Here is a 14,795-nt window from a genome sequence, read left to right as displayed (position 1 = left end):
GGGCGCTAGGGTAAAAAAGGGTATCAATCGAAAGCTCTCGTTTACCCAGACACAGTCCTGCAGGAAAATTCCACTTTTTCCCCATAGGAAAGTTTTTACGGGAAAATCAAAATTTCGGGTCAATGGGGGTCCCCCCCGATTTCGTTCAAAATCGGCACACAGGTGCCCCACCACCAGCCGAGAAACTTTCCCCAAAACGGTCCCCGTTGCATTGACGTTTAAGGCCCGTAAAGCCCCCTAGACTCGTAAAATATCCGTAAAATCGCCTTTGTACGGACAAAAAAGTGGTGCTATGGTAAAAATGGGTATCAATCGAAAGCTCTCGTTTACCCAGACACAGTCCTGCAGGAAAATTCCACTTTTTTCCCATAGGAAAGTTTTTACGGGAAAATCAAAATTTTGGGTCAATGGGGGGTCCCCCCCGATTTCGTTCAAAATCGGCACACAGGTGCCCCACCACCAGCCGAGAAACTTTCCCCAAAACGGTCCCCGTTGCATTGACGTTTAAGGCCCTTAAAGCCCCGTAAACTCGTAAAAAATCCGTAAATTCGCCCTTGTACGGCCAAAAACAGGGCGCTAGGGTAAAAAAGGGTATCAATCGAAAGCTCTCGTTTACCCAGACACAGTCCTGCAGGAAAATTCCATTTTTTCCCCATAGGAAAGTTTTTACGGGAAAATCAAAATTTCGGGTCAATGGGGGGTCCCCCCCGATTTCGTTCAAAATCGGCACACAGGTGCCCCACCACCAGCCGAGAAACTTTCCCCAAAACGGTCCCCGTTGCATTGACGTTTAAGGCCCGTAAAGCCCCCTAGACTCGTAAAATATCCGTAAAATCGCCTTTGTACGGACAAAAAAGTGGTGTTATGGTAAAAATGGGTATCAATCGAAAGCTCTCGTTTACCCAGACACAGTCCTGCAGGAAAATTCCACTTTTTTCCCATAGGAAAGTTTTTACGGGAAAATCAAAATTTCGGGTCAATCGGGGGTCCCCCCCGATTTCGTTCAAAATCGGCACACAGGTGCCCCACCACCAGCCGAGAAACTTTCCCCAAAACGGTCCCCGTTGCATTGACGTTTAAGGCCCTTAAAGCCCCGTAAACTCGTAAAAAATCCGTAAATTCGTCCTTGTACGGCCAAAAACGGGGCGCTAGGGTAAAAAAGGGTATCAATCGAAAGCTCTCGTTTACCCAGACACAGTCCTGCAGGAAAATTCCACTTTTTCCCCATAGGAAAGTTTTTACGGGAAAATCAAAATTTCGGGTCAATGGGGGGTCCCCCCCGATTTCGTTCAAAATCGGCACACAGGTGCCCCACCACCAGCCGAGAAACTTTCCCCAAAACGGTCCCCGTTGCATTGACGTTTAAGGCCCGTAAAGCCCCCTAGACTCGTAAAATATCCGTAAAATCGCCTTTGTACGGACAAAAAAGTGGTGCTATGGTAAAAATGGGTATCAATCGAAAGCTCTCGTTTACCCAGACACAGTCCTGCAGGAAAATTCCACTTTTTTCCCATAGGAAAGTTTTTACGGGAAAATCAAAATTTTGGGTCAATGGGGGGTCCCCCCCGATTTCGTTCAAAATCGGCACACAGGTGCCCCACCACCAGCCGAGAAACTTTCCCCAAAACGGTCCCCGTTGCATTGACGTTTAAGGCCCTTAAAGCCCCGTAAACTCGTAAAAAATCCGTAAATTCGCCCTTGTACGGCCAAAAACGGGGCGCTAGGGTAAAAAAGGGTATCAATCGAAAGCTCTCGTTTACCCAGACACAGTCCTGCAGGAAAATTCCACTTTTTCCCCATAGGAAAGTTTTTACGGGAAAATCAAAATTTTGGGTCAACTTTCCTATGGGGAAAAAGTGGAATTTTCCTGCAGGACTGTATCTGGGTAAACGAGAGCTTTCGATTGATACCCATTTATACCATAGCACCACTTTTTTGTCCGTACAAAGGTGATTTTACGGATATTTTACGAGTCTAGGGGGCTTTACGGGCCTTAAACGTCAATGCAACGGGGACCGTTTTGGGGAAAGTTTCTCGGCTGGTGGTGGGGCACCTGTGTGCCGATTTTGAACGAAATCGGGGGGGACCCCCCATTGACCCGAAATTTTGATTTTCCCGTAAAAACTTTCCTATGGGGAAAAAGTGGAATTTTCCTGCAGGACTGTGTCTGGGTAAACGAGAGCTTTCGATTGATACCCTTTTTTACCCTAGCGCCCCGTTTTTGGCCGTACAAGGGCGAATTTACGGATTTTTTACGAGTTTACGGGGCTTTAAGGGCCTTAAACGTCAATGCAACGGGGACCGTTTTGGGGAAAGTTTCTCGGCTGGTGGTGGGGCACCTGTGTGCCGATTTTGAACGAAATCGGGGGGGACCCCAAATTGACCCAAAATTTTGATTTTCCCGTAAAAACTTTCCTATGGGAAAAAAGTGGAATTTTCCTGCAGGACTGTGTCTGGGTAAACGAGAGCTTTCGATTGATACCCATTTTTACCATAGCACCACTTTTTTGTCCGTACAAAGGCGATTTTACGGATATTTTACGAGTCTACGGGGCTTTACGGGCCTTAAACGTCAATGCAACGGGGACCGTTTTGGGGAAAGTTTCTCGGCTGGTGGTGGGGCACCTGTGTGCCGATTTTGAACGAAATCGGGGGGGACCCCCCCATTGACCCGAAATTTTGATTTTCCCGTAAAAACTTTCCTATGGGGAAAAAGTGGAATTTTCCTGCAGGACTGTGTCTGGGTAAACGAGAGCTTTCGATTGATACCCTTTTTTACCCTAGCGCCCCGTTTTTGGCCGTACAAGGGCGAATTTACGGATTTTTTACGAGTTTACGGGGCTTTAAGGGCCTTAAACGTCAATGCAACGGGGACCGTTTTGGGGAAAGTTTCTCGGCTGGTGGTGGGGCACCTGTGTGCCGATTTTGAACGAAATCGGGGGGGGGACCCCCCATTGACCCGAAATTTTGATTTTCCCGTAAAAACTTTCCTATGGGGAAAAAGTGGAATTTTCCTGCAGGACTGTGTCTGGGTAAATGAGAGCTTTCGATTGATACCCATTTTTACCCTAGCGCCCCGTTTTTGGCCGTACAAGGGCGAATTTACGGATTTTTTACGAGTTTACGGGGCTTTAAGGGCCTTAAACGTCAATGCAACGGGGACCGTTTTGGGGAAAGTTTCTCGGCTGGTGGTGAAGCACCTGTGTGCCGATTTTGAACGAAATCGGGGGGGGACCCCCCATTGACCCAAAATTTTGATTTTCCCGTAAAAACTTTCCTATGGGAAAAAAGTGGAATTTTCCTGCAGGACTGTGTCTGGGTAAACGAGAGCTTTCGATTGATACCCATTTTTACCATAGCACCACTTTTTTGTCCGTACAAAGGCGATTTTACGGATATTTTACGAGTCTAGGGGGCTTTACGGGCCTTAAACGTCAATGCAACGGGGACCGTTTTGGGGAAAGTTTCTCGGCTGGTGGTGGGGCACCTGTGTGCCGATTTTGAACGAAATCGGGGGGGACCCCCCATTGACCCAAAATTTTGATTTTCCCGTAAAAACTTTCCTATGGGAAAAAAGTGGAATTTTCCTGCAGGACTGTGTCTGGGTAAACGAGAGCTTTCGATTGATACCCATTTTTACCATAGCACCACTTTTTTGTCCGTACAAGGGCGAATTTACGGATTTTTTACGAGTTTACGGGGCTTCAAGGGCCTTAAACGTCAATGCAACGGGGACCGTTTTGGGGAAAGAGTCTCGGCTGGTGGTGGGGCACCTGTGTGCCGATTTTGAACGAAATCGGGGGGGACCCCCCATTGACCCAAAATTTTGATTTTTCCGTAAAAACTTTCCTATGGGGAAAAAGTGGAATTTTCCTGCAGGACTGTATCTGGGTAAACGAGAGCTTTCGATTGATACCCATTTTTACCCTAGCGCCCCGTTTTTGGCCGTACAAGGGCGAATTTACGGATATTTTACGAGTCTAGGGGGCTTTACGGGCCTTAAACGTCAATGCAACGGGGACCGTTTTGGGGAAAGTTTCTCGGCTGGTGGTGGGGCACCTGTGTGCCGATTTTGAACGAAATCGGGGGGGACCCCCCATTGACCCAAAATTTTGATTTTCCCGTAAAAACTTTCCTATGGGGAAAAAGTGGAATTTTCCTGCAGGACTGTGTCTGGGTAAACGAGAGCTTTCGATTGATACCCATTTTTACCCTAGCGCCCCGTTTTTGGCCGTACAAGGGCGAATTTACGGATTTTTTACGAGTTTACGGGGCTTTAAGGGCCTTAAACGTCAATGCAACGGGGACCGTTTTGGGGAAAGTTTCTCGGCTGGTGGTGGGGCACCTGTGTGCCGATTTTGAACGAAATCGGGGGGGACCCCCCATTGACCCGAAATTTTGATTTTTCCGTAAAAACTTTCCTATGGGGAAAAAGTGGAATTTTCCTGCAGGACTGTGTCTGGGTAAACGAGAGCTTTCGATTGATACCCATTTTTACCCTAGCGCCCCGTTTTTGGCCGTACAAGGGCGAATTTACGGATTTTTTACGAGTTTACGGGGCTTCAAGGGCCTTAAACGTCAATGCAACGGGGACCGTTTTGGGGAAAGTTTCTCGGCTGGTGGTGGGGCACCTGTGTGCCGATTTTGAACGAAATCGGGGGGGACCCCCCATTGACCCAAAATTTTGATTTTTCCGTAAAAACTTTCCTATGGGGAAAAAGTGGAATTTTCCTGCAGGACTGTATCTGTGTAAACGAGAGCTTTCGATTGATACCCATTTTTACCCTAGCGCCCCGTTTTTGGCCGTACAAGGGCGAATTTACGGATATTTTACGAGTCTAGGGGGCTTTACGGGCCTTAAACGTCAATGCAACGGGGACCGTTTTGGGGAAAGTTTCTCGGCTGGTGGTGGGGCACCTGTGTGCCAATTTTGAACGAAATCGGGGGGGACCCCTTATTGACCCAAAATTTTGATTTTCCCGTAAAAACTTTCCTATGGGGAAAAAGTGGAATTTTCCTGCAGGACTGTGTCTGGGTAAACGAGACCTTTCGATTGATACCCATTTTTACCCTAGCGCCCCGTTTTTGGCCGTACAAGGGCGAATTTACGGATTTTTTACGAGTTTACGGGGCTTTAAGGGCCTTAAACGTCAATGCAACGGGGACCGTTTTGGGGAAAGTTTCTCGGCTGGTGGTGGGGCACCTGTGTGCCGATTTTGAACGAAATCGGGGGGGACCCCCCATTGACCCAAAATTTTGATTTTTCCGTAAAAACTTTCCTATGGGGAAAAAGTGGAATTTTCCTGCAGGACTGTATCTGGGTAAACGAGAGCTTTCGATTGATACCCATTTTTACCCTAGCGCCCCGTTTTTGGCCGTACAAGGGCGAATTTACGGATATTTTACGAGTCTAGGGGGCTTTACGGGCCTTAAACGTCAATGCAACGGGGACCGTTTTGGGGAAAGTTTCTCGGCTGGTGGTGGGGCACCTGTGTGCCGATTTTGAACGAAATCGGGGGGGACCCCCCATTGACCCAAAATTTTGATTTTCCCGTAAAAACTTTCCTATGGGGAAAAGTGGAATTTTCCTGCAGGACTGTGTCTGGGTAAACGAGAGCTTTCGATTGATACCCTTTTTTACCCTAGCGCCCCGTTTTTGGCCGTACAAGGGCGAATTTACGGATTTTTTTACGAGTTTACGGGGCTTTAAGGGCCTTAAACGTCAATGCAACGGGGACCGTTTTGGGGAAAGTTTCTCGGCTGGTGGTGGGGCACCTGTGTGCCGATTTTGAATGAAATCGGGGGGGGACCCCCCATTGACCCGAAATTTTGATTTTTCCGTAAAAACTTTCCTATGGGGAAAAAGTGGAATTTTCCTGCAGGACTGTGTCTGGGTAAACGAGAGCTTTCGATTGATACCCATTTTTACACTAGCGCCCCGTTTTTGGCCGTACAAGGGCGAATTTACGGATTTTTTTTACGAGTTTACGGGGCTTCAAGGGCCTTAAACGTCAATGCAACGGGGACCGTTTTGGGGAAAGTTTCTCGGCTGGTGGTGGGGCACCTGTGTGCCGATTTTGAACGAAATCGGGGGGGACCCCCCATTGACCCAAAATTTTGATTTTTCCGTAAAAACTTTCCTATGGGGAAAAAGTGGAATTTTCCTGCAGGACTGTATCTGGGTAAACGAGAGCTTTCGATTGATACCCATTTTTACCCTAGCGCCCCGTTTTTGGCCGTACAAGGGCGAATTTACGGATATTTTACGAGTCTAGGGGGCTTTACGGGCCTTAAACGTCAATGCAACGGGGACCGTTTTGGGGAAAGTTTCTCGGCTGGTGGTGGGGCACCTGTGTGCCGATTTTGAACGAAATCGGGGGGGACCCCCCATTGACCCAAAATTTTGATTTTCCCGTAAAAACTTTCCTATGGGAAAAAAGTGGAATTTTCCTGCAGGACTGTGTCTGGGTAAACGAGAGCTTTCGATTGATACCCATTTTTACCCTAGCGCCCCGTTTTTGGCCGTACAAGGGCGAATTTACGGATTTTTTACGAGTTTACGGGGCTTTAAGGGCCTTAAACGTCAATGCAACGGGGACCGTTTTGGGGAAAGTTTCTCGGCTGGTGGTGGGGCACCTGTGTGCCGATTTTGAACGAAATCGGGGGGGACCCCCCATTGACCCGAAATTTTGATTTTTCCGTAAAAACTTTCCTATGGGGAAAAAGTGGAATTTTCCTGCAGGACTGTGTCTGGGTAAACGAGAGCTTTCGATTGATACCCATTTTTACCTCTTTGTGACGTCATTTCTAGGGGAAAACGGGTCATAAAGGTTTCCCTCTACCGGGGCCTTTTTTCCCCCTACCGAATCTGTGCTGTGCTGAATCTGTGCTGAATCTGTGCCAACTTCCGTTACATGTGCGGTAAATGGCAAACACAAATGCTGCGCAGAAAAAACAAATGTGTAACTTCAGACAACATTCGTTCGGACGACAATGTGATGTCAAGGCGAATCAAGAAGTTCTTCATGCGATTGTTAGTTATCTGTCGTGCTAACTTATTAGCAGTTGAGTTGTGAAATGTATTATCAAAATCAATGTTTATTGAACGCAGATTCAGTTTATTTTCAGATGTACCTAGGTACCCTTACACTTCACTCATCTCAAGCTGTTCAAACACCCTTGACAAAGTCGATTAAGATGAAACGTTGGGTATAATTTATACTGTGTTTTCTCTGCATTATTAACATATTCATCATATATACAATATAAGGGCCACATGCTTTTTACAGGGAGACATGTCAGACAGCCCAGTAGGATGAGGCTTCGTCAAGCGTCATTTTTAGCAAAGCTTTTCTTGCTTAAAATCCAGTCTGCAAAACATGGCAGGGCTTACACTTTGGCTTACACTTGACTCCCAGCTGTTTTGTCTTTGCTATGCGATGTTAAACATATAAAACATCTTACTATTCATGTATGCGCCATGACTCATGTAATCTTTTCACAGCCAACACGCTCCTAATGTACTGGGAATGTGGGGAGTGCAGCAGCATCAGTGCAGCACCAATGGTCAGATGCGACGGCTGTGATAAATGGTACCACTTCCGTTGCGCGGGACTGTCTAAGGAGCCAGGTAAGCGCAAATGTTTTCTGTCTCAGTCTTTTTGTTGCAGCTATAGTGATCAATGAAAGATTTTCTGCACTGTTCAGCCAAACATGTATTTCAAACAATCTGCTTCCCAACCAAGGGCGTCGCCACAGGGGGGGGGACGGAGGGGATCTCGTCCCTCCACTTTTTAAAATTTTTAACATTACGCCTATGGCGTTGCATGGAAAGAATCAACTTGAAATGGTCCGAGCCCCTCCAAAATGGTCAATGTCCCCTCCAGTCGTCGCACCGTGGCGTCGCCCCTGTTTCCAACTACACAGATTTAGTCAAACAATGTGCCAATATGGAATTTTCAGGTTCAGTTGAATGAAATAGGAACAATGATAATTGTAGATTACGTATACCTGCAAGAGAGGAAAACAGAATACATTGTATTGCTTGTCCTTCACCGATACTGTTATTTTTCCATTTCTAGAAACACCGACATGGCGATGCAGGTGGTACTGCCTGGTGAGGCCGCGGTCTCCGGAATCGCCTGCAGACGAAGTCACCTGGCGTCCATCTGCACATCACTTGCAGAAGTGAGGCCTGCTGACAGCGTCTGGCAGTGTCGGCAACGTGCCAGACAGCTATCTGGAGTCCTGCTCACCGCAGGTCGCCGACAGGAGGGGCGACGCATCGTCTCCGAGGTCGCCTCAGCATCAGTGAGACCCCACTGGCCGTCTTCTTAGGCTTCAACTAGATTGCGAACAACCTATGCTGAGACAACGCCCATGACGTGTGATCCGGTACCGCTACCGCACTGCGTGCCTGTGCCCGCCGTGAGCCGCTAGTGCATGGGTTCGACCATGAGAATGTGTGTTTATGTTGCTTTTACTATTGTTTATACGTTGAAGTGACGAATTGTTTATTTTTCGCAAGCCTCCGCTGTCCGGTTGCCTGCAGCTCCATGCAACGCCAGCTGTACTGTTGTTTTAATGTTGTCTCTCCGCTCAGCTGTACTGTTGCCTCTCCGCTCATATATGACACCCTCTATATGAATGGCACTACTGATTGTCACACCCACTGTCCGTATTGTCCGTAGTGGTGTCTACGCCCATGTTAATACAGCGTGCAGAATCCAGATTCTATTGAGGAGAGTTGAGCCAAGTCACCATAGGCTCGGGAAGAGAGCAACGTGGAGGCCCACTGCCCCTTCCCCGGCCCCCACTGGGGGCGCCAGCCACTCCAACTTTTGACTGGATGTCAAGAGCGTCGCCACGAGGGGAACGAGTCGCCGGCCAGCCAAGGTAGCCAACGGCGTGTGAAGGTTGCCTGACCTCGAGGAAACTGAGATGGCACCAACGGAGGTTTTGTTAAGTAGGCGACCAAAATTCGAGCGGCAGCAACCTGGGCACCTTCACAGGGAATATGACCGGGGGAATATGACCCAATATCCCCCGTAAATATGTGCCTCGGAAGGGAGACCCAACCATAAAACTCGCCGTATCTTATCCACTATTTTTCGAGCAGGTCCATAGATTTCCGTCCTCAAAAGTGCGGGGATATTCCCCAGTGTTTGAGTTGGATGGGACTATCGTGGCGTTTACACCGACAGGAGATTCCCATTGCCGGCTGTGGGAAATTTGGATATCAATGGAATCAAAATCTTATCGATCGATGAAGAACTAAATTACCCCGACCCGGAGAGCGTCTTTGGAATCAAAGCAGTAGCACATGACGCAAGACTTCAGGCAAATGAATCCTTCTCGTCTGAAATAAAACATTTGTGTATTGATAAGCACGTTTTATAAGCAATGGTAGCAAGATTCTTCATGTATTTGGTTTAAGTGATAATTTAGTAGCAGATACTTACCGTCGCATTTCGTTTTTTTAATTAATAATTTATATTGTCAGAACTAGCAACATATCTCTTCACTCAACAATAATTACAAAAGTGAAAAAGAAATGATAAATTGCTCATATTTTGGTGAAACTAAAAATTAATTCAGCACATATTTTTTTTACAGCGTTGAAGTCCAGCTCCAAAGGACAGCTGACGATCGTAGCCGAGCAGGCTGTTTGGTACTTCTTCACTACTTCTTAGAAGTACCCGTTAGTACCGATCATGTCTCACAAAATAAGCTATTGGAACAAAAATATCCATATTCTCCAAATTATTCTCCTTTCACACTTTAAATAAATACTTTTGAAATGCATTTACCAATTAATTTCACAAAAACGGCTTAAAATTTTACAACGTCAAAATACTTATTCCAATTTCCACCATGAAACCACCACTATATTACTTGCTTACAGAACCGTGCGCACAGTGCGCGCAGTTTTATCGTGACGTCAGAGGGTGCTTCTTCAGTGGCGCCCCCTGGCGGGGAACGCGTGCAAAAAGTCCAGCTCTTAGGCATGTCCGTGTCGACACGCGCGATAACAAAATATGGCGCAAATATGGCGCACCCATGATACACCTGGCGTAAATTGGACGCAGCCTGACCTTCATTTCTGCTTACTAGGTGGCACCAGGGGCCGTCGATCCCTGCTGAACCCCTGCTGAACCCCTGCTGAATCCCTGCTAACTTCCGTTACTTCTGGATTTCGTCCTCTACACGAAAAGGAAAAGATAAATAAAATGCTTTCAAACGAACAATTTTTCTTTTTGGTGATTGCGCTACAATTTTTAAACAGAAAATATTTTCTCAGGCCACACGGCTCAGAATAAGCATCAGACAAGAAGAGAAGAAGGCAAGGGAAAATACTTTTATAGCACCTGATGAGAGACGTAAATGACGCACAAGCGACTTTCGAGGCGCAGGAAGTGCTCGAGCCCAAAGCATCGCCACCAGAGGCCGGAGAGTCGGAGACAGTCGCCAGCTGTGTTCGTTGGAGTGTGGTTACCGTCCGACGTGCTCCTCTCGGCCACGATCTTCACGTTTGATAGAAGATTCCATCACTTCAGTGGCTGCAACAGCCACAGCTAACGAGTGACTCCCCAAGCATTAGCTTTTGTCAAGCCGCACAATGCGCGAGTTCAAGGTTGTAGTGCTTGGCTCGGGCGGAGTGGGAAAAAGCGCCCTCACAGTTCAGTTCGTCTCCGGTCACTTCATGGAGAAATATGATCCTACTGTCGAGGACTTCTATCGCAAAGAAATTGAGGTAGATGGGTCACCATGTGTCCTGGAAATTCTGGATACAGCTGGCACAGAACAGTTTGCCAGCATGCGAGACCTCTACATCAAGAATGGCCAAGGCTTCCTGGTGGTGTACAGCCTCACAAATCACCAAACATTCCAAGATATCAAGAACATGAAGGAGCAGATTTCCAGAGTAAAGGGCTCAGACAGAGTTCCAATTATGCTGGTCGGAAACAAGGTTGATCTGGAGAATCAGCGGGAGGTGTCAACAGTGGAGGGAATGGCTCTGGCACAGATGTGGGGCAGCCCATTCCTGGAGACCAGTGCCAAAGTCAAGACCAACGTCAACCCAGTCTTCTCCGAGATCGTCCGGGAGATGAACGACAGCCCTGAAGTGGAAAAGGGATCATACTGCTGTACAATCCTATAGCGTTGCATGCAATGCTACTCTAGCAAGAGTGGATGAGGATTCTTCTAATTTAATGTGCTAAAGGTAAGTGTTTCCATTTTTCTCTTCTGGTTGTGTGAACTCTATGCAGGTTGTCGTAACATATTTTTCCTTGTCTTCTGTCTTGTCTTGCTAAATATGATGTCCCCTAATCTATTCATTTATAGTATAACAATGGTAGCGCTTAATATTATTGATTTTTCAATCCTCCAAATTCTTTTAAAAAGTCATGAATTTCACTATGAGTGCATTTTACTTTAAAACTTTAAACAGTGAGCAATGTGAACAGCCAACAGAGCTATAAGCTTCATTGGTTAATGCATTCTCAAGTAGCTTCTTTTTTAGCCTCCTGATTCATTTGGGATGAGAACACATTAGTCTATTCAGCCAAGGTGTCACAGGATTGTGTAAAGGTTTTCAGTTGGCTGACCAGCTGTGAGCCCCTGCACATGGGGTCTGATTGTTAAAAGTCATTTGGAGTGATCAAGATGCCATCGCCCATCAGTCCAGTAGGTATTGAGATCCACTTCCCAGCACAGTCGCCAGTTAGACGGAGCTCGGGTGGCGCACCGGTCGCATGGGCCAGTTTCTGGGCTCTGACCTGTGGCCGACGCTCCATGTCTGCTGGAGACGGTGCACACCAGCCAGAGGTCACGTTCGGTTCACGGACCCGGTGTTCGCCGTCACGTGGCTCGCTGCCAGGCATCACATTCTCCGGGGACGTACCGTGAGGCGTCCTTTCCGCTGGCGTAGAATGTTGGCGTTGTAGTTCACGAGAAGCGTTTCATAGGGCAGCTTTGTGAGCTCATGTTTGGGACAAACGGATGCCCGACATTCGTCAGTCTGTTCATTGTGTCGTGACGGCCGGCGAGTCAGCCGTCGTCGGTGGGCCCTCGAGGTACGCTCCAGCTGGCCGCGTGCCCGATGTTCGCCGGATGCGCCCCTCCGCCAGTCGCCCATGGCTACCGACCGGTCCAACCAGGGGCGTAGTTTTATGTATGAATGTGCGGATGGGAGTCCCCCTTAGACCTTAGCTGGTGTTTTTTTTTTTTTGGGGGGGGGGGGGGAGGTTGCTTTTGGCGGGAAGGGGATGGGTGGATATGCATTCTGTATTACCTATTGGCACGTGGATTTGTCTTCCTGTCTTTTGATTAACATTTTCCTTGGGGGAAAGCTCAGTCATAACTTATTTCGCGACAGTAGGTTAGCTGGCAGGACACTGCCGACACCTCCGCCTCAGCAACGGTCGAGCTCTGTTATCTGTATCCTCCCCTTGCCTTTCCCCTCCATGCTTACAGAGCTGTGCTGTTTTGCTTCCATCAGACTCTGTATATAAGGTTTATCAGGACAGAGAAGCGTGGCACCCGCGCCGCCATCCGGTGCCGCCGATACGGGCTCTGATCTCTGACCCTGCCACCGGGTGCTCGAGTCCTCACTGGCTATCGCCACGGTGTGGCCGGCGTGTCTAAAGCGTGATTCACATCGCCACGGGTCTCTGCCGGCGGCGCCTGCGGGTGTCACGATAATTGGTCTGTTATTCCATGACGTTGAAGCGAGGCTTCCATGGCGGGCGTTCAAAGACATTCCGATACAGCAGTCGTCGTGATTATCGCCAGGTTTCACGAAATAATTCATGACCAATAAGTCTAGCATTCCGTGCAGCCGATCTACATGCATGTGGCGAAAGGCAGGACCGAGAAAGTTTGCCCGTGGCGAGATGTGAACTTGGTTAGTGCGGTAGTCTGTTTTATTACAGAGCGCCGTTTTCTGCTGGGATCGGCTCGGATTTATGACATCGTGCGCCGGTCGCGCGGCCACCCCCTGTGGCGAGAAAGCTAACGTGCGCGACCCGACGCCTTGAGAAAGGCAGGTGTCTTCGGTCAACGGTCATCTGATAACGCCATCCACCCGCCAGAGAACCATCAGTGTCGTGAGCCATGCAGACATGAGGAGAGCTGCGAACACATGAGCTCATCAGTCATCAGGATGCAGGTCACTGTTGCGACAGAACTTGTGTGATCTTGAGGATGAAGGCGTAAGTGGTTGTCAGGGTGCACTTGCGAGCTTTGTCACGACCTTGTAACTCGTAATACCTGGCTTTGATGTGTGCCGGTGTTGACGGCATCTGACTGATTCTACGAGCTCTGTATGAGCGCTATTTGTAAAGCTGTTCTGGTGCTTCTCAGAAAAGGCGGCGGCAGATTAGGCGGAAATTTGCGGTTAAGCGCAAAGTGGCTGCAACCTTGGCACACCCCTTGGTTCCGAGCGCCGATCCAACAGGACCTAGCTTACTGAGTCTTTGCAGTAAAAGTGATTCAAACAGTGGCCCATTAAAATCAAAAATGTTTCAATATACAGCAATCGTTGCTGAAAAAGTCTGTGCTCCCTTTGTCAACACGGATTGGGACCTACGGGCGCCCGCCGATAGCGCTGTTCACCATCCCGCCGACTGCACTCGTCTGATGGGTGACGTCACCAGTCCGGCCTCAGTGACGTCACCAGTCCGGCCAGGCGACGGCGGCCATTGCGCAAGTGCAGCGGTGCGGCGGCGCGTGTGGCTCCAACACTGGGTCAGAGCAGCGACACAGACGGGGCACCGACCCCTGACCGGGGCACGCGCGCTGCTGCTCGCGACAGATACGGATGATGCGCCGGGCGGCCGGCGACAACGGTATTGGCTTGTCTGATGGCTACATGCAACCGGTTTTCCTGTACACTCGATGTGGCATTTGTCGATGTCGGTGTGCGGGATAAATTTAATCGTACAGATGTTGCTGTCGTAGTTTTCACCTCTACGGCCGTGAGAAAGAGCCGAGAGCAATGCCGAAGAGGTCTGGCTGCCTGTCAGTGATGTTTGTTGATCGGCACTTGTCCGGTCTGTTTGCTGCCGAGTGCAGCTTCGTGGCGTGCTCCGTGTCAGACGACCAGGCAGTTTCATCATCTCGCATACGAGGCACTGATGCGTCAGGGTCACCGCCATAGCTCGGCCGTTCGCCGCATCCCGGCGATTCAGGACCGGTCTCGGCATCACGGGTGTGCCACCCAAGAGCACTGTCCGTCATCCATCTCCTCTTGGCTGTTAAGAATGTTATACAATTAAGTGACGTGCACTTATGTGATGACCATACTTGGGTGAGATAATATGGCACACAAGTCGTTACTGGCCTACGTCTGTAATATTGTAACTGCAGTACACCGAGCACGTTCTACTGTCTCTATGAAAGGCAGTCCCTAGTCAAACTCAGACTAGTCGGCGTGTCCGCGTTCGATTCGCAACGGCAACCGGTTCGACAGCGGATGAGCGATTGGGTTGACTTGGGCATCTGGTTTCTGTGCTCCTCTGTCCAGGCCTAGCACGCGAAATCTGCAGCGGGACGTCTTCTTGCAGATTGGAACGTCATCGCCTTCTGACCGGCCAGACTCACATACCGCTGGGCTGGCGTCCACTGGTTAAGATCGGTCTCGGGGTTAGTTCGCTCCGCGATACCCATTCGCGACGGCATATCACGGCGCTGGAGACGCCCGGCCCGGCGGCAACCGCGTCTCGGTGCAAAACTGGCTCTCGACACCCGTGCGGCCTTGACACGGCGGGCTCACGGAATGTCGGCCGACCGAG

At 49.0% G+C, this 14,795-nt stretch overlaps 2 protein-coding genes and 1 long non-coding RNA gene across 3 annotated transcripts in view; 2 read left to right on the top strand and 1 right to left on the bottom strand.

The window, feature by feature from the left end:
- The window catches only part of LOC122386696 (exocyst complex component 6B-like), a 118,371-nt gene that overhangs the window by 55,144 nt on the left and 48,432 nt on the right, over positions 1–14,795 (bottom strand). The gene's annotated exons all lie outside the window — the stretch shown is intronic.
- On the top strand, positions 6,984–8,729 carry LOC122386701. Its single transcript, XR_006257431.1, has 3 exons — positions 6,984–7,033; positions 7,505–7,630; positions 8,082–8,729. It is a non-coding gene; the product is annotated as an uncharacterized LOC122386701 (long non-coding RNA).
- Positions 10,450–11,224, top strand: LOC122386700 (ras-related protein Rap-2a-like). The gene has a single exon (XM_043376155.1). The coding sequence runs from the start codon at positions 10,619–10,621 to the stop codon at positions 11,159–11,161; it is 543 nt and encodes a 180-aa protein (XP_043232090.1). The 5' UTR covers positions 10,450–10,618; the 3' UTR covers positions 11,162–11,224.

Source organism: Amphibalanus amphitrite, unplaced genomic scaffold (genome assembly GCF_019059575.1).
Source record: "Amphibalanus amphitrite isolate SeventyFive unplaced genomic scaffold, NRLGWU_Aamphi_draft 000259F_arrow, whole genome shotgun sequence".
In the NCBI taxonomy this organism is placed as follows: domain Eukaryota; kingdom Metazoa; phylum Arthropoda; class Thecostraca; order Balanomorpha; family Balanidae; genus Amphibalanus; species Amphibalanus amphitrite.
The sequence above is the reverse complement of the archived record's forward strand: the minus strand, read 5'-3'. Positions and strand labels throughout refer to the sequence as shown.